Source organism: Protomyctophum bolini (assembly GCF_963924005.1).
Source record: "Protomyctophum bolini genome assembly, chromosome: 18".
NCBI classification, from domain to species: domain Eukaryota; kingdom Metazoa; phylum Chordata; class Actinopteri; order Myctophiformes; family Myctophidae; genus Protomyctophum; species Protomyctophum bolini.
Genome location: NC_137879.1, coordinates 2,673,502 through 2,694,517, shown reverse-complemented (window position 1 = coordinate 2,694,517; position 21,016 = coordinate 2,673,502). Strand labels below are relative to the sequence as shown.

The window sequence follows — 21,016 nt, the reverse complement described above, 5'->3', positions numbered from 1 at the left end:
CCTGCTGGCCTACTCTTTCTACTACGAGACATCTGTGTACACAATAAATAACAAAGGAAAGGAAAGGTACTATGTTTACCCTGCAGGGTAACTGGACTAAGCTCAAGAACTTGTTTACAGCCAGGCCCTGCTCATAGAACATTTCATGGTAGGGGTTCAATGCCTTGTACAAGGGCACTTGGTAATTTTAACGTGCCGGTCCGGGGATACGAACTATAGCGACCTTCCGATATCAAGACCGCTCCGCAAACCGTTCGGCCACCGCTGCACCCAGACTGAGTGTAGGGGAGAGGGAGGGAGAGAGAGAGAGAGAGAGAGAGAGACATAGGAGTCAAGCACATCTGCTGCATATATCGATGTTATCAGTGTCTCATTGTTTAAATTGTTAGTCACTTGTTTTCATTATTACTACTGTTGTATTTCTTGTTATTGTCGAGGAAAACTTGAAAAAGCAAGAAGGTGGCCGGCCGCACACACCAATAGCCAGAGTGCCAATATTTATTAGGACAGCAGGTAAGCCGAAACGTGAATATTTTGGACCAAACAATACTTACAAAGAATAATTATCTTTCAAATTCTTTGTTTGGACCCAAAACATTGTGTTTATTGTCATGATGTGTCACAACTCCAGTTGGCTTTGTCCGCGGCGTAAACGTCTTTAAATAAATACTTTTTTAAAAGTCTATGAGGGAAATGAAACGGGGAATTCTTTCCCGGGTCTCTCGATCTATACGTCTCGAGCTTTGTATAGATGTAAGGATTAAGGAATGAGGGTCTCAGAGGGGGATAGAATGATTTGGGAACCGCCCCGACTCGTCCATACCAACTCAGAAGTCTCATGTGTCAGATATTAACCCATTCTGAACGGGAACCCGTTTTGGTGTTAGCACTATTTCGTGCTTTAGCTATTGAAAAATAGCAGATCTACAAGCTCATAGCGCGCCACCGAGTGGCGCGCTACGAGCTTGTAGGTCTGCTATTTTTGAAAAATCGAAGGACGACTGACATTTTTTTAAATCTGATCTCAGGTCAGAATGGGTTCATCAGACCAGTGTGTGTCAGTGGAAACCTCGTATGAATCTGATCTCAGGTCAGAATGGGTTAAGAGAACTGAAGCCATTAAACGGCCATGCCGATGCTACAGTCAGTGTACTGTATAAGTAACTCCATTTCACACTATGCGTCTGTCCATAGTTGTTGGTGCAACATGATAGTCGAATGCAGATTTAAAATCAGAGAAAACGCATTAAATGCATCTTTAACTCGATCAAGCTTCCCCCAGAAATCTAATTAATTCCCATTTTTCCCCCATATTCAAGTTTTTTACAGATCACGATGAGGAATAACTTTGATAAATGTCTCTTGTAGTGGATAAAAAGACTCTCATGGAAAACCCCAAACATGCATATGCAAGTACATGCGTGTGTGTGCTACTTCTCTCTCTCTCTCTCTCTCTCTCTCATTGTCTCTCCTTCCAGACGTCTGTCACCTCTGAACTGTACGCTCATTACTAGGACTGTTAGTCTGAAAACGTACTCACATAGTTTTTTACTTCAGAAAAAGTAGCAATACTTCAATGTACTGTAGAAGTATCGGTACTCTGTTGTAAAAGTCCGGAAGTCAAAATAATTGACACGAGTAAATAAAGTACGGAAGCATTCATTGGTATCAATAATGTGCCACAAGTAGAATTAATGTAGTCATTATGCAAAATGTTTTGAAAATAGCCGATCTACAAGCTCAATGCGACGCTGTTATCAAATGGCCGCAATGTCTGAGGCCATATAGTAACTATAAAGTCTATAAATTGGTGACAATTTAAATTTGCGATTAGATCTCAACTTGAATCGTGATGCAGACAAAAGAGAAGCCACTATAGGGGACCTTTGTAAGATAATTGAGAGAGAGAGAGAGAGAGAGAGAGAGAGAGAGAGAGAGAGAGAGAGAGAGAGAGAGAGAGAGACAGAGAGAGAGAGAGGAGAGAGATGAGAGAGAGAGAGAGAGAGAGAGAGAGAGAGAGAGAGAGAGAGAGAGAGAGAGAGAGAGAGAGAGAGGAGAGAGAGAGAGAGAGAGAGAGAGAGAGAGAGAGAGAGAGAGAGAGAGAGACAGATAGAGAGAGAGAGAGAGCGAGAGAGAGAGAGAGAGAGAGAGAGAGAGAACAGAGAGAGAGAGAGAGAGAGAGAGAGAGAGAGAGAGAGAGAGAGAGAGAGAGAGAGGAGAGAGAGAGAGACAGAGAGAGAGACAGAGAGCGTGACAGAGACACACAGAGAGAGAGAGAGAGAGGCCTCCCTCCACTTGAGCTGCGTTCCATAATCACCAGAGGTACTTGATGACAACATGTGTCTGCTTGTCCTCCTCCTCCTCATCACTGGTAAGTTCATTTCCTCGGTCTTTTTTTTTCAGAAAACTGGATTTTGAATACTTAATTTTTTTAAAGAACCTCAGGTCTTATATACAGTGTCAACTGTCAACCATATCTCTGCCGTCAAATGTATGATTTAATCTTATTCTAGGCTTTTCACCGTGTATTTGGTGACTGACTGGAGGAGTCCCAAACAGTCACCAACTGTATATATATTATTATAGGCTACTTTCCACATTTATTAGATGCATTTTGAAGTATATCTTGACACTTTGCTTTGCAATATAAACACATGTTTACACATGCCGTTAAAGAACCTTTGAATTGAATTGAAATTGATTATATTAATGATGCAGTCAGATGGAAAAATGAAAATAAAACTGAGGGCGGGTCATCTAAGCATGCATTCATCGCATTAACATTTTTTTATCAATTCATTTAACAAATTGACTCAGTTATTTTGACAGCGCGCGCGTGCACACGCACCCACACACACACACACACCCACACCCACACCCACACACACACACACAGGTGTATCAGTGGGTGAAACTCACTTCTGTAGGAGCTCCGTCTGTGCAGGTTTTCAGGACATGGTAAGGATAGGAACAGCTGTCACTCACAGGTCAATGGAATGTCCACCGTCAGACAGGTGTCTTATTCGGTGTTATTTTGACATGATGTGACTCCTCCAAACAGTCACCAAATATGCCGTGAAAAGCCTAGAATATTAAGAACAAAACATACATTTGTTGTTGAGTTGTTGTGTCCATAATAAACTCATTGTGAAACAGTGGGTAATTAGTACAGTGAGTCTACACAGGTGTGTCAAACGTTTACAGCAATCTTTCACAGAGTTCTACATTACAGCAACATCCAGCAATCCACAACAAACAATAAAAAAAAGAACACAATAACAATATGTACCGTGTGCGCCTTTGAACATACAGTATGTGCAGATTAATTAATATAGTCTCTCTCTCTGACGTTCCTTTGAACCATGTGCAGATTAATTAATATAGTCTCAATCTGACGTTCCTTTGAACCATGTGCAGATTAATTCATATCGTCTCTGTTCCCAAAACATGCAACTTCTCTCCAGGATTAACTGATCAGTTCAACCTCTGACCCTTACTCACAGGTCTGATCATGTGACGTGACATCACTCCTTTACAAAGGGTGCATTTTTGCCTTGTGTTGAGATATAACCTTTTAACATAATTATTTGTGGCCAAATTTGACTGGATTTTTTGACATGATTTTTTTCACGTCATGTTGTGAAAGCAGGGAATCATAGCTTCAAATTGACATATTGGTTGTTCAGTTTGACCCACCGGTTGTGGAGATATGGCTTATAGAGTATAATGTCTTGCAGAAAACAGCGAGTTGAGAAAACAGGCTTGAAAGGTTCACTTCTGTGGTCTCTAACATTACACCTATAGCTACATGTTTAAGCATTTATTTCATATTTAAATGTCTTCTGTGGACTCTAACATTACACCTAGCTACATGTTTAAGCATTTATTTCATATTTAAATGTCTTCTGTGGTCTCTAACATTACACCTATAGCTACATGTTTAAGCATTTATTTCATATTTAAATGTCTTCTGTGGACTCTAACATTACACCTATAGCTACATGTTTAAGCATTTATTTCATATTTACATGTCTTCTGTGGTCTCTAACATTACACCTAGCTACATGTTTAAGCATTTATTTCATATTTACATTTACAATTTCAGCTCTGACATTTATTTCAGACATGCTCTGGTATGCGAAGAGTCTGCCTGTGCTATTAACTCATTTTGGATTCAAAAATAATAATATGTTTTTCTCCTCTGGTGAAAAGCTGTATATATATATATACGTGAGGGGACTTATGGGTTCATTAGGTCCACCACTGGCAGAGCCTGACCAGAGCCTTTTGTGTGGTGGGATATTTACGATGTTTGGAACCATCATAGCCCCAGATCAAAGCGTGTTGCCACTCTCTTACTAGGATAGATTATTCTGATTGGGGCATGGGGCACTGAGGCATGGGGCACTGGGGCAGAGGCATGGGGCACTGGGGCAGAGGCATGGGGCACTGGGGCATGGGGCACTGGGGCAGAGGCATGGGGCACTGGGGCAGAGGCATGGGGCACTGGGGCAGAGGCATGGGGCACTGGGGCATGGAGCACTGGGGCAGAGGCATGGGGCACTGGGGCAGAGGCATGGGGCACTGGGGCAGAGGCATGGGGCACTGGGGCAGAGGCATGGGGCACTGGGGCAGAGGCATGGGGCACTGGGGCAGAGGCATGGGGCATTAGGGCATGCAGCCTCCTGGTGAAGATCTGCGCTCACCATTCTCCAGGCAGTAAAACAAGACAAAAGTTCTATAAAAATCACACCCGTGTGAAGTGGCTCTGGGGCCAGCACCCCTCAAAAACCCCAACAACTTTCCTGCTTCGCTTCCCATCAAGCTTGACGCATGCCACTGTTGTTTCTGTTTGCAGTTTCGACTGCGTCTGCGCCTGTGCAAATCGGCGTCACTATAGAGGCAATGGTTTGTGTGACACACGTGTGACACATCAGACAAAATGTGTATATATATATTAAGGAAACGTTAATGATCTTTTCACATCCGAGAGAGCCCATGTATTTGTTTCATAGCGTCGACCGTCAACAAGTGAAATGGTGAAGAAGAAGGGAAAGACTAAGTGGATACCCGCCTTACCCACCTTTGGGTACGGAAGAACGGCGAAGGAAGAAGACGACGATGATGACGATACAGAAGGGGAGATCGTGATAGGAAGGAAAGGAAAGAAGAAGAAGGAGAAGGAGAGGAGAGAGCCTAAAGGAGACCACGTGGTCATCGCCACGTTCACGGGACCCGGGAAGAAGCTCTCCTCCGGGGCAGAACCTCCGCAGAACGGCGACGGAGGAGCGCCCTGCACTGACGACATGCAGGCACCCAGGGAGGCGGGCGCCGCGGCCCTGGCCAGGATCGAACAGCGGCAGCGCCTCAGGGTCCACACGTCTCAGGACGCCTTCAGGCAACACATGCGGAGAGAACTGGAGGCTGCTGGGGCGGCGGCGGCGGCGGCTGGCGAGAAGGCCGCAGCCGTGGAGGGATCCCGAGTGCCACCAGTGGAAGACTTTGCTCGTCTCTCTCTGTATTCCGCCTGTCCGCTGACCTTCACCTGTCCACTCACCGGAGCCACTTTGACTAAAAGCGACAGAGCAACGCGCCTCAAAGAGGCCATTCTGAAGAGGTTGGAGCAGGACGCGGTGGAGGCGTCCGTTATGATGATACACACCTTCAACAACGACCGCCACCACCAGGGCGGCGACAGAGTGAAGGCCGCCGTGGACGTCATCAACAAGTACGTGGACAACGTGTCCAAGCACCCGACGGAGGAGAAGTACCGGAGGATCAAAGTGGGGAACAAGGTGTTCCAGGAGAAGGTGCAGCGCGTGGAGGGCTGCAGAGAGTTCCTGCAGGCCTTGGGCTTCCGGAGCACCATGGTCCCCGTGGAGGTGGAGGGACACGAAGACCAGGAGGAGGAGCAGGAGTTCCTGGTGCTGCCGGAGCCGACCGCCGCCGCCCTGGCGCTCATGGCGGAGAGGATGGAGCGCCTCCGCGGAGGCGAGCCCGTCAGGGCCCGGCTGGACCGGCGGCCTCAGGTCTTCAGGCCGTCCCCGAACGCCGCACGCTTCCAGCCGACTCCCCCCGAGTTCTACCGGCCGACGGCCACAGAGCTGCTGCGGGAGCAGCGGGAGAGGAGCGAGGTGGTGGAGCGGGTCGCCATGCTGCGCACCAAGGCCATGAGGGAGAAGCAGGCCCAGAGGGAGTCGCAGCGTTACGACTACACCGTGCTGAGGATCAGGCTGCCCGACGGGACCCTGCTGCAGGGGACCTTCTACGCCTGGGACCGCATGCCGGCGCTGTTCGGCTTCGTGCGGGAGTCCCTGGTGGACGGCGGGGGCGGGACGCCCTTTGAGCTCATCGCTCCCGGAGCCCAGAAGCTGCGGGAGTCTGCGGAGGTGGCGTTGGCTCAGTGTAACCTGGTCCCCGCGGCGCTGCTGGTGCTCTCCTGGGACCCGGCGGCCGCGCGGCCCGCCGACACCGCCGCTGGGGGGGTGAAGAGCCCGGCCCTTCTCAAAGCAGACCTACTGAACAGCATCCAGACCCTTTCAATGTGAACTTGTGTAATCTATACGTGACGTGAGGGGGGGGGGGGGGACTTAGCATCAGGTCCACTGGCTGAGCCTTTTGTGGCGGTTCTGGACAACCGTGCATCCGACGGACTCGACACCGGACACTGCACTCCCTGCGGTGGTGTGGAACGCGGGTGTCAAGTTTGAAGTCGGCGGGGCGAACGGTTCTCGAGTTACGTGGATTACAGACGTACACGCGTACAGAATACTACATACATGTAGCAAGCATGGCACGGCTGCAGCTCACCGGAGAACAAATTTCACTGCGGTAACGTGTGTGACAAATCGTATGACTTTTTGATCCCATATATGGCCAGGCCCATGTATAGTATACCGATAACATCTCCATATATGGACATGAATGGGATACAGGCAGACCTCCATGAACATGGACACAGGGCCCGATGCCGACGCCCACCAGACCCCACAAAGAGGTGTTGGTTGATATTACAGACAGCAGGACGGTGGCCATGGAAGTTGGAATCCGCTAAGGAGTGTGTCACAACTCACCTGCTGGAGCAAAAGGGACCATTAGTGCAGGAAACAAGGCCCCAAAAGTTGACTATAGACCGATTCACAGAGGGGTGCCCTGGGCGCGGCCATTACTGAGGTGTAATCCATGGAGCAGGTGCTCCGTATAGGCCAGGTGTAGCTAATCAGTGCTGTTGCGCTTAATGGTACACCTCAGTAATGGCCGCACCCAGGAAACCCTCTGTGAATCGGTCAATACCCCTCCCCGAGGTATAACAAAATGTCCCCTTCGTGAAATGAATGAAGTTACTCAGCACATAGGCAAAAAATAAATAAAAACGCCTATCTGAAAGAGAGAGTTCCAAGAGAATTCTCTGTCATCTTTTACCTGCTGTTTGTTTTTTCATCATACTTGTGCAAATTGTCTACAGGTAGTGTGCCTACATCCCAGAACAAACAGAATGCCAATATTTTGCCACTATTGTGAATCAAACAGCCTTTTATAAATAGGCTGAAATAGCAAAAAGTTAACTTTTCTGAGCAACATTCACTTGGAATTTTGGTCCTACTATTTATCAACAACATGTGACATTCATATCTTTAAGATGTCCTCTTCATGAAATGGACGGTCAGACGTTTTACTTTGACTGCAAAAGTCATTAAATCCACACATGAAGTGATCCCCATGAGAACACCTACCCTGAATGTGGGTCAATTCACAGGCCCAGTTATTGTGAAACTAGTTGGATAATTCTGAATTGAAATGGCACAAGGGACCCCCACAAAAAGACCACCCCAACATGGTGCCCTTTTATGGGGTTTGGGCACCTTCCCCCTCAGTGCTCTCTGCCCCTAAAGCAACCAGGATGCCAATATGTGGTTCTATTGTGAATAAGCAATTAACCGTCATTAAATCCACACATGAAGTGATCCCCATGAGAACACCTACCCTGAATGTGGGTCAATTCACAGGCCAAGTTACTGTGAAACATACTAGTTGGATCATTCTGAATTGAAATGGCTCAAGGGACCCCCACAAAAAGAACCACCCCAAAATGGTGCCCTTTTATGGGGTTTGGGCACCTTCCCCCTCAGTGCTCTCTGCCCCTAAAGCAACCAGGATGCCAATATGTGGTTCTATTGTGAATAAGCAACCTTTTAAATACTGCCACCCTTAGATCTATATGGAGCCGACCTGTTCTGACATTCTATATGTTGATCTGACCTCATCTCTCTGTCTCTCTCTTTAACCCATTCTGACCTGAGATCAGATTCTGAAAATGTCTATTACATCCTGACAGTTTTCATTCTGACCTGAGATCAGATTCTGAAAATGTCTATTACATCCTGACAGTTTCATTATTTTAACCCATTCTGACCTGAGAATCAGATTCTAAAAGTGTCTTCGAGTGTCTTCGATTTTCAAAAATAGAAGACCTACAAGCTCGTAGCGCGCCACTCGGTGGCGCGCTATGAGCTTGTAGATCTGCTATTTTTCAATAGCTTAAAGCATGACATGATGCCGTTCAGAATGGGTTAAACATAACGCAATACCACACAATACCACCATGTCTTCAACACAAACAAAACATAATGAAGGTGTTTTGTAGGAGCATAATACCAGCGGTCTCCTCCTTATGTCAACATAATTATGGTTACTGGTCAAATGTTTGCACGCACGCACACGCACGCACGCACACACACACACACACACACACACACACACACACACACACACACACACACACACACACACACACACACACACACACACACACACACACACACACACACACACACACACACACACACACACACACACACACACACACACACACACACACACACACACACGCACGCACACACACACGACGTCAACTATAGGGTTTTGTTTACCAGAGAAGGATGACCTCATTGATCGATTTGTGTCAATTAATTGACACTAATGGATCAATGAGGTCATCCTTGTTAGGGTGCAACGCTGGCGCTGTTGTGGTAGAAACAGAGAGAGAGAGAGAGAGAGAGAGAGAGAGAGAGAGAGAGAGAGAGAGAGAGAGAGAGAGAGAGAGAGAGAGAGAGAGAGAGAGAGATAGTGTTGCATTGTTGCCTGCTAATTATTGAGAGAGAGAGAGAGAGAGAGAGAGAGAGAGAGAGAGGTCTGATTCCCCCACACAGTAACTCTGTAATTTCTCAAGCGTCTGCGGGTCACAAATCTCCTGTATCCTCTGAGAAGCTGTGTTTAGGTGGGACATCGCCGTCCTCTGTGAAGGTGTGTTTGTGTCCTGTGTTTAGGTGGGACATCGCCGTCCTCTGTGAAGGTGTGTTTGTGTCCTGTGTTTAGGTGGGACATCGCCGTCCTCTGTGAAGGTGTGTTTGTGTCCTGTGTTTAGGTGGGACGACATCGTCCTCCTCTCAGAAGGTGTGTTTGTGTCCTGTGTTTAGGTGGGACGACATCGTCCTCCTCTCAGAAGGTGTGTTTGTGTCCTGTGTTTAGGTGAGACGTGGTCCTCCCCTCAGAAGGTGTGTTTGTGTCCTGTGTTTAGGTGGGACGACATCGTCCTCCTCTCAGAAGGTGTGTTTGTGTGCTGTGTTTAGGTGGGACGACATCGTCCTCCTCTCAGAAGGTGTGTTTGTGTCCTGTGTTTAGGTGAGACGTGGTCCTCCCCTCAGAAGGTGTGTTTGTGTCCTGTGTTTAGGTGGGACGACATGGTCCTCCCCTCAGAAGGTGTGTTTGTGTCCTGTGTTTAGGTGAGACGTGGTCCTCCCCTCAGAAGGTGTGTTTGTGTCCTGTGTTTAGGTGGGACGTGGTCCTCCCCTCAGAAGGTGTGTTTGTGTGCTGTGTTTAGGTGCAGGGACGACATCGTCCTCCTCTCAGAAGGTGTGTAACTACCAGGACATCTTGGACCACCTGAACCTGACGGCCAGTAAGGAGCGCCTCACGCTGACCCGGCCCGTCCACGACCACACACAGCGCACCGACGTTTACCTGGACGTGTTCCTCTACGCCATCCTCAGCGTGGTAAATAAATGATAACGCCGTGGCCGCTGTGTCTGCGCGGAAAAACAACTGATTGCACCCTACAGTAAATGATCTAATCTTGTTACCGGGGCGGACCGGGTTTTATTCCGTCTCCTTCCACTGCTGTGCTAATGGAAGATGTTGAGTGGAAATAACGTCACCATTATCCACAGAGTGGAACCAAGTAGATTTAATTAATTAAGTACTGAATGTGTTTCATCCACAGAGTGAGAAATCCCAGACTTTCATCCCTCAGATCTGGATCATTACGGTGAGTTCTCCTGATGGAGACGATGATTCACCATCACCACAGCTTCAATTAACAGTGTGAATGCTCGTAATAAATAATAATAATAATAATAATAATGCATTTTAAAGCGCTTGTACAACCTCATGAGTCTCAAAGAGCTACAGAGATTTAAAAGCATGGCAAAATAATACAACATCATGAGCAGTAAAACATGTTTAGGGGAAAAGCTTTCTTAAGTCCATTCTTAAAACGGTCTGTGGACTGTGGATTTACGCTCATGATAATCACATTGTGGTGATTTAGTTTGCAGTATCGTTGCAATCGTAAGCCATGCACTGGACCCATGAGTTGGTGTGAGATGGTCTCTATGCAGGATATGGGTTGCCCAAGTGGTTAACAAAAGTGTCATTTTAAGTTTAAAGCACATGTTGATCCCAACAGGACCCACCAACGAAAGATCAATGGATGGACATTATTGAGGAACTGTATTCTATGGAAAAAACTAACATTCATACTGAGACTACAAGAGGATAAATTCTATAAAAAGTGGGAAAAGTGGGATCTCTTCTCTCAGCCTATAGCGATATTGCAAATAGGATTTAATTGAATGTTTGTTGTAATGTGAAAAATGCAGCCTTTTTTTCTTTTACTGTTTGTCTTTTTCTTTCCGTATAGTGTTGTTAGTTGTATTTTCTTGTCTGTTCTTCCTTCAATAAAAATTAAGTGAAAAAAAAAAAAAAAAGCACATGTTGATCATGATATACGGTAGTTAATCGGACGTATCTGAGCTACAGTAATGGTATCATGGCATTCTCAATATTTGACTTTCATATTTAACTAACGATCTAACTCATCAATCAATCAATCAATGCAACTCCTCTCCACTGTCATTGTTGTGTAAGTCGTGGAACAACGACTACATCAAATGGGACCCGTCCGACTTCTGTGGGATCGACCGTCTCACCCTCCCTAAAGAGATGCTCTGGAGGCCAGACCTCTTCATCTACGAAACGTGAGTATCACCCTCCTCCCTGAGTGTGTAACTATAGTGGCCCTCTGGAGTGAGTGTGGAACTATAGTGGCCCTCTGGAGTGAGTGTGGAACTATAGTGGCCCTCTGCAGTGAGTGTGGAACTATAGTGGTCCTCTGGAGTGAGTGTGGAACTATAGTGGCCCTCTGGAGTGAGTGTGGAACTATAGTGGCCCTCTGGAGTGAGTGTGTAACTATAGTGGCCCTCTGGAGTGAGTGTGGAACTATAGTGGTCCTCTGGAGTGAGTGTGGAACTATAGTGGCCCTCTGGAGTGAGTGTGGAACTATAGTGGTCCTCTGGAGTGAGTGTGTAACTATAGTGGCCCTCTGGAGTGAGTGTGGAACTACAGTGGCCCTCTGGAGTGAGTGTGGAACTATAGTGGCCCTCTGCAGTGAGTGTGGAACTATAGTGGCCCTCTGGAGTGAGTGTGGAACTATAGTGGCCCTCTGGAGTGAGTGTGGAACTATAGTGGCCCTCTGGAGTGAGTGTGGAACTATAGTGGTCCTCTGGAGTGAGTGTGGAACTACAGTGGCCCTCTGGAGTGAGTGTGGAACTACAGTGGTCCTCTGGAGTGGGTGTGGAACTATAGTGGCCCTCTGGAGTGAGTGTGGAACTATAGTGGCCCTCTGGAGTGAGTGTGGAACTATAGTGGCCCTCTGGAGTGAGTGTGGAACTATAGTGGCCCTCTGGAGTGAGTGTGGAACTATAGTGGCCCTCTGGAGTGAGTGTGGAACTATAGTGGCCCTCTGGAGTGAGTGTGGAACTATAGTGGCCCTCTGGAGTGAGTGTGGAACTATAGTGGCCCTCTGGAGTGAGTGTGGAACTATAGTGGCCCTCTGGAGTGAGTGTGGAACTATAGTGGCCCTCTGGAGTGAGTGTGGAACTATAGTGGCCCTCTGGAGTGAGTGTGGAACTACAGTGGTCCTCTGGAGTGAGTGTGGAACTATAGTGGTCCTCTGGAGTGAGTGTGGAACTACAGTGGCCCTCTGGAGTGAGTGTGGAACTACAGTGGTCCTCTGGAGTGAGTGTGGAACTATAGTGGCCCTCTGGAGTGAGTGTGGAACTATAGTGGTCCTCTGGAGTGAGTGTGGAACTATAGTGGCCCTCTGGAGTGAGTGTGGAACTATAGTGGCCCTCTGGAGTGAGTGTGGAACTATAGTGGCCCTCTGGAGTGAGTGTGGAACTATAGTGGTCCTCTGGAGTGAGTGTGGAACTATAGTGGCCCTCTGGAGTGAGTGTGGAACTATAGTGGCCCCTCTGGAGTGAGTGTGGAACTATAGTGGCCCTCTGGAGTGAGTGTGGAACTATAGTGGCCCTCTGGAGTGAGTGTGGAACTATAGTGGCCCCTCTGGAGTGAGTGTGGAACTATAGTGGCCCTCTGGAGTGAGTGTGGAACTATAGTGGCCCTCTGGAGTGAGGGTGGAACTATATAGTGGTCCTCTGGAGTGAGTGTGGAACTATAGTGGCCCTCTGGAGTGAGTGTGGAACTATAGTGGCCCTCTGCAGTGAGTGTGGAACTATAGTGGCCCTCTGGAGTGAGTGTGGAACTACAGTGGCCCTCTGGATTGAGAGCGTCTGCTAAACATTGTAACTGGTAGGACGGACACGGAGCCGTCGTGTGAGACGCGGTACCTGTACGTGATGCAGGACGGGAGGGTGCACGTGGAGGAGGCGGTCAGGGTGACCTGCACCTGCAGACTGGACGTCTACAAGTTCCCCTTCGACACGCAGAGCTGCAACCTCACCTTCAGCTCTGCCGTCTACCACTGTGAGAATAATAATAAAACGTTATTCACCTTCACCTCCGCTGTGTACCACAGTCATAAAAGAAACATTTTTGCCGCTGTCTCTCTCTCTCTCGCTCTCTCTCCTCAGACCACGAGATGCTGCTCACGCCCATCTCGGACTCTCTGCGCATCACGGAGCGCAACGTCATGCAGGCGCAGGGCGAGTGGGAGTTCCTCCACATGCTGGTCACCAGCGACAACTTCACCCTGAACACCTCCATACCCGGACTATGGAGCCGCGTCACGTACACCGTATGTAGCCATCAGTATAAACCTCGCCTCACCGGGCTTTCAAACCTCGGAGGAAAGCCTAGGGTCTCTGTTTCAAAAGTCTGTATGATCCGGTCGGGGGCGGATGATATCGTTACGTCATGTTGCAGACCAGTATTGTTTTGTAGTCGACAGGCAGGAACAATCAAACGGAACGTCCTTTTCCCTAAAACCGGAAATATAACAATAAAAGCTCTCATAGCCTGCAGCTTTTATTGAGTAAAAAATCAGTTTGAGGGAAAAGTTTGATTGTTCCTGCCTGTCGACTACAAAACAATAGATCAGTGTTGATTTGGTCGACTAAAATTATGACAAAAAAGGTTCGTCGACTACAGTTTTCCACTGAGGCTGAGGATAAGCTGACATTTGTTTGTCAATTTGACGAAAGAACTAGAGACTAACATGTTGGGGGGGGACTAGTGGAGAAGAGAACAAAAAGACAATTCAATTTACGCTTTCTTGCGCTCTGAAAATAGCCGATCTACAAGCTTGTAGATCGGCTATTTTATAGTCAGCCATTACGACGCCATCAAGGCCTGCCAAGACAGGGCGGCGGTGGCTCAGGGGTAGGGTGCCTGGGTGGGAACCGCAAGGTTGCCAGTTCGAACCCGGGCTCCCCCAGAGTTACTGTCGAAGTGTCCTTGAGCAAGACACTGAACCCCTAATTGCTCCCGATGTGCTAGTTGGTGCCTTGCATGGTTTCCGCTGCCATCGGTGTGTGAATGGGTGAATGTAATGCACAATCTCTGTAAAGCGCCTTGGATAAAGGCGCTATATAAATGCACCATTTACCATTTACCATTTAAGACACATTTTAGTCTACAAATTCAACTGAAATCTTATGACATTTAGTCTACTAAAACTAGACTAACACTAAAGCATTTCAGATGACTACAATATGACTAAAACTAAATAAAAATGTGCTGTCAAAGTCAACACTAGTATCACATACACTGTAGTAGTTGAAGCAAAGTAGGACTACATACACAAAAAGTACAGGCGGCCTACTCAAGTAAACACCACTTGTCACCGCCAACCCCTTTCCCCTCACTGTATATGTTTATTTTCCCTTTTTGCTTCCTTTATGATGAATTCCTGTTCTGTTCTTTTTTTTGTTGTGATCAAGTTTTTTTGTTCTGTTCTTTGACTATATGGAAGTGTCTATTTGTGCGTCTCTAAATGTTTTGATGAATTGAACAATGTGGAGCCTCTTGTAAACATGTGTAATGCTTAACCCATTTTGGCCGGGAACCCCAATTGGTGTTAGCATCATGTTATGCTTTAGCTATTGAAAAATAGCAGATCTACAAGCTCATAGCGCGCCACCGAGTGGCGCGCTACAAGCTTGTAGGTCTGCTATTTTTGAAAAATCGAAGAACGACTGACATTTTTAGAATCTGATCTCAGGTCAGAATGGGTTCATCAGACCAGTGTGTCCAGTGGAAACCTCGTATGAATCTGATCTCAGGTCAGAATGGGTTAATTGGGTCGTCCACTCACAGTTAACAGTCTGTTGTATTGAGTTTGTGCTTGAAATGTACTGTAATTCTGCACAATATTTCAATCAATCAATCAATGCTTGCTTGATTGCTTGATTGATTGACAGTTTGCAAAGACAAGCACCAGAAGGTACGGTTCAATACAAGGTCTGCTAATCAATCAATCGACCAATAGGAAGTGATAAGCGTTGTCCTATACCGTATAGATCACCATGAAGAGGATCCCGATCCTGTATGTCATCAACTTCCTGATCCCCATCCTGTTCTTCCTGCTTCTGGACCTCAGCTCCTTCCTGATCGCTGAGCAGCGCGGCGAGAAGCTGGGCTTCAAGGTACACAAAGGGTTAAACCATCACTAACTTAACCATTACTACCCTAACACTGTACCATCACTATAGTACCCATTAAGCCATCCACTAGGACAGTGCAACGTGGGGTCCGGGGACCCCCAGCCCAGGGGTCCTTGAGAGAGTTCCAGGGGGTCCCCCCAGCTAAATGTTAGTTTGGAACCAAATGGACCCTTATGGGTCTGTAACTCTGAGAGTGTACAAATGGAACCAAATGGACCCTTATGGGTCTGTAACTCTGAGAGTGTACAAATGGAACCAAATGGACCCTTATGGGTCTGTAACTCTGAGAGTGTACAAATTTAACCAAAGTTAGTCCATTTGATTCCATGTGTGTACACTCTCAGAGTGCCAGGGAAACAAATACATCTTCATTATACCAAATAACTGTTCAGAATCTACAGCTTGGTATAGACTACAGATAACCAGCACACCACCGACATCGATCAAAAATCGATGCTTATCAACAACAGATAAATAACGGTTAAAGTCAGCTTTATTTGCTGAATGAATGAATGGTTGAATTGATCGTGTCCGTCCCTGTACTTCAAGGTGACCGTGCTGCTGGCCATCTCTGTTCTGCTGCTCATCTTAAACGACATGCTGCCTTCCATGTCTGGGGCTCCACTCATCGGTAAAGCATCTTAAATCACATGTCTGGGTCTCCACTCATCGGTAAAGCATTTTAAATGACATGTCTGGGTCTCCACTCATCGGTAAAACTATTTAAATCACATGTCTGGGGCTCCACTCATAGGTAAAACTATTTAAATCACATGTCTGGGTCTCCACTCATAGGTAAAACTATTTAAATCACATGTCTGGGGCTCCACTCATCGGTAAAACTATTTAAATTACATGTCTGGGTCTCCACTCATCGGTAAAACTATTTAAATTACATGTCTGGGTCTCCACTCATCGGTAAAACAATTTAAATTACATGTCTGGGTCTCCACTCATCGGTAAAGCATCTTAAACGACATGTCTGGGTCTCCACTCATCGGTAAAACACCTTAAACGACATGTCTGGGTCTCCACTCATCGGTAAGACATCTTAAATAACATGTCTGGGTCTCCACTCATTGATAAAACTATTTAAATCACATGTCTGGTTATTCATTTGGGGGTCCATGAGATGGAAAATGATTGAAAACCACTCATACAAATGAGTCCCCTGTAGATAGGGTGACTGCAGATGTCCCTCTTTGCGTGGGACAGTCCCTCATTTCCAGGACTTTTCAGGCGTCCCACACATTGAGACCCTGTCTGTCCCACACTGTGACTGACAGGCAATATTACATCAGTGTTCAAATGCCCTAATAGTTTAGTCCCCTAATAGTTGGCCTCCTGTTGTAAAGCTCTCTCATTGTCTCTTCCTGCAAGATGTGTTTTTAAAGCCTGTTAAAATAGGATACAAATAAAAAATAAAGCATGATTCTCACGAAAAGTGAGACACCAGAGGAGTTTATAAATGATAGCCAATAGGCCTATGTGGTCTAATATGACATCAAGGCATTTAATAGCAACTCAAGCAGTAAGTTGCTAACCCCCGTCCCCCCATCCCACTTGTCCCACACAAGCGATACTTCTGTCCCTCAAATGAGCCGTTTGGATCTGGTCACCCTACCTGTAGAACAAGCCCTTTTAAGCATCATGTTATACGGTCGGTGGCCAATTGCATATCATTTTTGGGGTCCTTGACATGAAATAGTCTGAGAACCACATTATAGAAACATTGTTTTTAAATCAGAAAACGGCCTCAGGTCTAAATGAGACGTTTCTTTATCTGCACACTAACAGAACCTACTGCAAGGTGATCTGAGGTTATCTGAGGATATCTGTTTCCCCTCACAGCCACCTACTGCATCGTGATCTTTGGTCTGATGCTGCTCAGCCTGTTGGAGACGGTGGTGGTGACGTACCTGATGGAGTTGGACAACGTCCCCGTCCTCCGCAGCACTACAGACACAGACACAGACACAGACCGTCAGGACAGACAGGAGGACGTCAACAAGGTCCACGGCCCAGACAGAGGTGAGAGTGAGGAGGACATCTGGAACGGAAATAAGGAAACGAAATTAAATTAAATAAATGACAAGCTTCCGGGCCTCAAACCCATGGGGTCGCCAGATGACGTGACAATTTAGGGACTTTTAAGACCTTTTTAATAATTTGTAATACTTCAGAAAGACACTAGCCTTTTTAATACTTCAGAGAGACAATAAAAAGACTGCATAAAAAGTACTCAACAAGCTGATCATTGACTGGTAATCCAGTCTGGCAGTGTACCGCAGGTTCGACTCCCGAGCCTTTAATGCATGTCACCCCCCCCCCATCTCTCTCTCCCGTTTCCTGCCAGCCTACGGTCTGTCCCTTCAAAAACCAATAAAAGGCGTAAGGCGTAAGTCACAAAAACAATATCTTAAAAAAACAAAAAAACAAGCTGATCATATAGAAAATTGGTCAAACATTAGCCAAATAATACAAAGACGCAATTACGCAAACATTGTGAAAATAGCCAATCTTCAAGCTCACAACAAAAGACAAGATGCATAAAGTGCAAAACTAATTTGCTTTAAGTTAACTTAATAGGTTTTGAACGGTCCAAACAACTAATAAACAGCTGAACATTAGTGGCTTAGAATCAAACGGGCATTGATGAACCACAACAACAGACTGAGAACACTGTGCATGATAGTGACAATGACATACAGCTGGTTTCCATAAAAAAGTGGAACCTCTGCTGACCCCTGGTGGAAGTAAGAAGAAAGCACAGGTATAGTTATGACAGGACATGGATTGTTGTGACCACTGATGATGATGGACAGTTACTGTACAGTACTGTACCTAAAGGAATAGTTCACCCAAAACACCATCAGCAAATAAATAAAACAGTGCACCCTCTTTGTCTCGAGAGACCAAAACCCAAACCCTTTATTTTTGTATGAATTACACACATCATGAGTATTTTTTACTATTTTTGAACATTTTCTGAAAATGCCCCCTATACATTTAAATACAACAATGCATTGATATGAAAAAAGAAAGTGTGCTTCGTGATTTACTTGACTTAACTATTTGTTTGAGCAATAATACTTTGTCCACAACGGCTCGTGACAATGTGAAGTTTTGTGAAGTTCCTAAAACTCTAGACTCTACTAATCAAATGATTCCCGAGCGCGGCACGGCTGCAGCTCAACCACTCCTTGGCTGCAGCTCAACCACTCATTGGCTGCAGCTCAACCACTCCTTGGCTGCAGCTCAACCGCTCCTTGGCTGCAGCTCAACCGCTCCAAGAGAGATGGGTCAAATGCGGAGAACAAATTTCACTGCGGTAACGTGTGTGACAAATCGTATGACTTTGACTGATTGTGTGGCGAGCGCTCACGCCAAAGACACAAATGCTAGGAACCCAAGTCTTTACACAAAAATAAGTGTTGTCCTTGTAGATCTGCTATTTTTGGGGAATGTTCTCCCCAAAAAAAGGAATGCTGGGGTTTTAGTGTTTAAATATAAAGCTTATTGTCAGTCTGTTCTATAATAATAAGTATTCTCTCGTAACGTATTGCATCTTTGTTTTTTGTGATAAAAAACAAACAGATCTCCGTGAATTCAAGGCTTCACGGGGTGAACTATTCCTTTAATGCTTTAATGTTTGAATTAAACGTGTCATTTTAGATGAAAGAAGGCAGAATCAACACTGTGATGTGATTGGTGGAGACACGCCATGTGACCTGATGACGATGGCTGCAGAGGTTAGAGCTGTATTCACGTTCACGTAAAAGTCCAAAGTATAGCCTAGCCTACACTTCCCTTCAATCACAGCTCTAGTTCCTTTAGAACGGAATCAAACCAAAAACGTTCATATCGGTACAAAACTAGCAGATCTACAAGTTAAAAACGTTTTAGATCTCCTAGGTTTTGTTTTAAATACTTTTGCGTGACACTGTAGCAGAGTTCGCGTTAGTCCGCTAATTGCGGGTGGCTCTAATATCTTAGTTATAATGAATTTTAGTCTACAATCTCATAGCGCTAAGAGATTGTAGGTCTGCTATTTTTGAAAAATCGCAAAAATGCGGCACATATCTTTGAATATATATTCTTTCAGAAGACCCCCCCCCTTTCCCCCCTCACTGTATAAGTTTCTTTTCCCTTTTTACCTCCTTTATGATGAAATCCTGTTCTGTTCTTTGACTATATAGAAGTGTCTATTTGTACGTGTCTAAATGTTTTGATGAATTGAACACGGTGGACCCTCTTGTAAACATGTGTAATGCTTAATTGGGTCGTCCACTCACAGTTAACAGTCTTTGTATTGAGTTTGTGCTTGAAATGTGCTTCAAACTGTTAATACATATTTCAATCAATCAATCAATTTCAACGTCAGGCCTAAATGGGTCAATACCTTCTAATCTAAAGGCTCATACATAGTCTGGATTTTCGGTGGTGAGGTGACCACCGATCTTCACCATGGCTTCACTGAGCCGCGGTGAAGAGCAAACCACCGCTCCAGCCCTTCTCTCTGTTTTTACTCACCACCGCTCAACGTTATTTCAGCTCCGGTGGTCACCTCACCACCGGAGCGGTGGTCACCTCACCACCGAAAATCCAGACTAATGAATAGTCACCTTAAGTCACGATATAACCTATAATGAAGCCAACGTTGTTCTGTTGTGTTTCCCAACGTCTGCGTATACCTGTCTGTCCAGCTCAGAGAGCTGCAGAGGAGCGTGTTGTTGGTCGCCCTGCAGAGCCGACAGGACGCGGCGTGGCGGTCTGGAGGACACTGGACCCACGTGGCCTCCAAGATCAACAAGGCCTTCTTGGTGGTCTACTGCACCACCGTGTTCGTGTTCCTCACCGTCATGTACGCAGAGTGGACCGCCTAGCTCAGCGGTTCGATCCCCGGCCTGGCTGCATGGCCCCGACCTCAGTCCCATAGCCTACGGGCCGATTCATACTCCTATTTTTCCACACTGTGAAATGAGGATAATTTAAGTCAAATGCATTAAGTCAATCATTGTTAGTTTATTGGCAATGATGGCATGGAAGACAAAATGAGAATATATAATATACAGCAAAGAAATGAAACTAATAATATACTAATCTAAATTGGAGTAGAAAGTCATCAGATTATACCTAGTTAAGATACAAATGATTTAATGAAACATTCATAAAGTAATTGATGTAATGTCGATCTCATTTGTTTCTGCTTCATTTTAACTTGGTTCTTCTGGGCCGTTTGCCGTGAATTTGACTGTGAATTACTTTCAAGGTCTGGCAATAAAGTATTCAGATTCACACACAAATTAGATTTGAGCTATAGGCTTATAGGCTATAGTTGTGCACTCTCAACCAACTCCAGTGCTTTCTTGTGTTCAATCATTTTTGCTTAAGCTACATAACCCCCATTTAATGGCAATTCTGTATCCGGCACCCCAATTTATATTTCTAATGTTAATGTAACTCTGAGCGTACAAATAGAACCAAATGGTTCCAATTGGATTGTCACAGAACCATTAAAGGGTCCATTTGTTTCCAAACTATATAATGTAGGAAATGTGGAAACTCACTCAAGGACCCGGACCCCACTGTGGCAACCACTGCCTTACAATGTAGGACTTTTCCTTTATTGTTCAGGGTTGTGTTGTTGTGAAGGAACGTGGAAGTATTTGTAATGAAGAAAACCTGCATTCTTTCACCTGCAGGTTCAAATGTAAACTAGGCTAAATGATGATGGCCGATGCTTCATTCACTGTGTAGACAATGCATTCAAATGC

The 21,016-nt window shown here is 45.8% G+C and overlaps 2 protein-coding genes across 2 annotated transcripts; both read left to right on the top strand.

Moving 5' to 3' along the window:
• Positions 1-5,036: 5,036 nt before the first annotated feature.
• Positions 5,037-6,548, top strand: LOC308333091 (UBX domain-containing protein 6-like; the record flags this gene model as incomplete). Its single annotated transcript, XM_080789286.1, has 1 exon — positions 5,037-6,548. One exon carries the CDS (start codon positions 5,037-5,039, stop codon positions 6,546-6,548), a length of 1,512 nt encoding a protein of 503 aa, XP_080645412.1.
• Positions 6,549-10,633: 4,085 nt separating this feature from the next.
• On the top strand, positions 10,634-20,157 carry LOC308333090 (5-hydroxytryptamine receptor 3C-like; the record flags this gene model as incomplete). The annotated part of the gene is made up of 9 exons (XM_080789285.1): positions 10,634-10,654; positions 11,206-11,315; positions 12,932-13,101; positions 13,209-13,372; positions 15,096-15,221; positions 15,789-15,870; positions 17,091-17,270; positions 18,915-18,991; positions 19,946-20,157. The coding sequence occupies 9 exons, from the start codon at positions 10,634-10,636 to the stop codon at positions 20,123-20,125; spliced, it is 1,110 nt and encodes a 369-aa protein (XP_080645411.1). The 3' UTR covers positions 20,126-20,157.
• Positions 20,158-21,016: the final 859 nt, after the last annotated feature.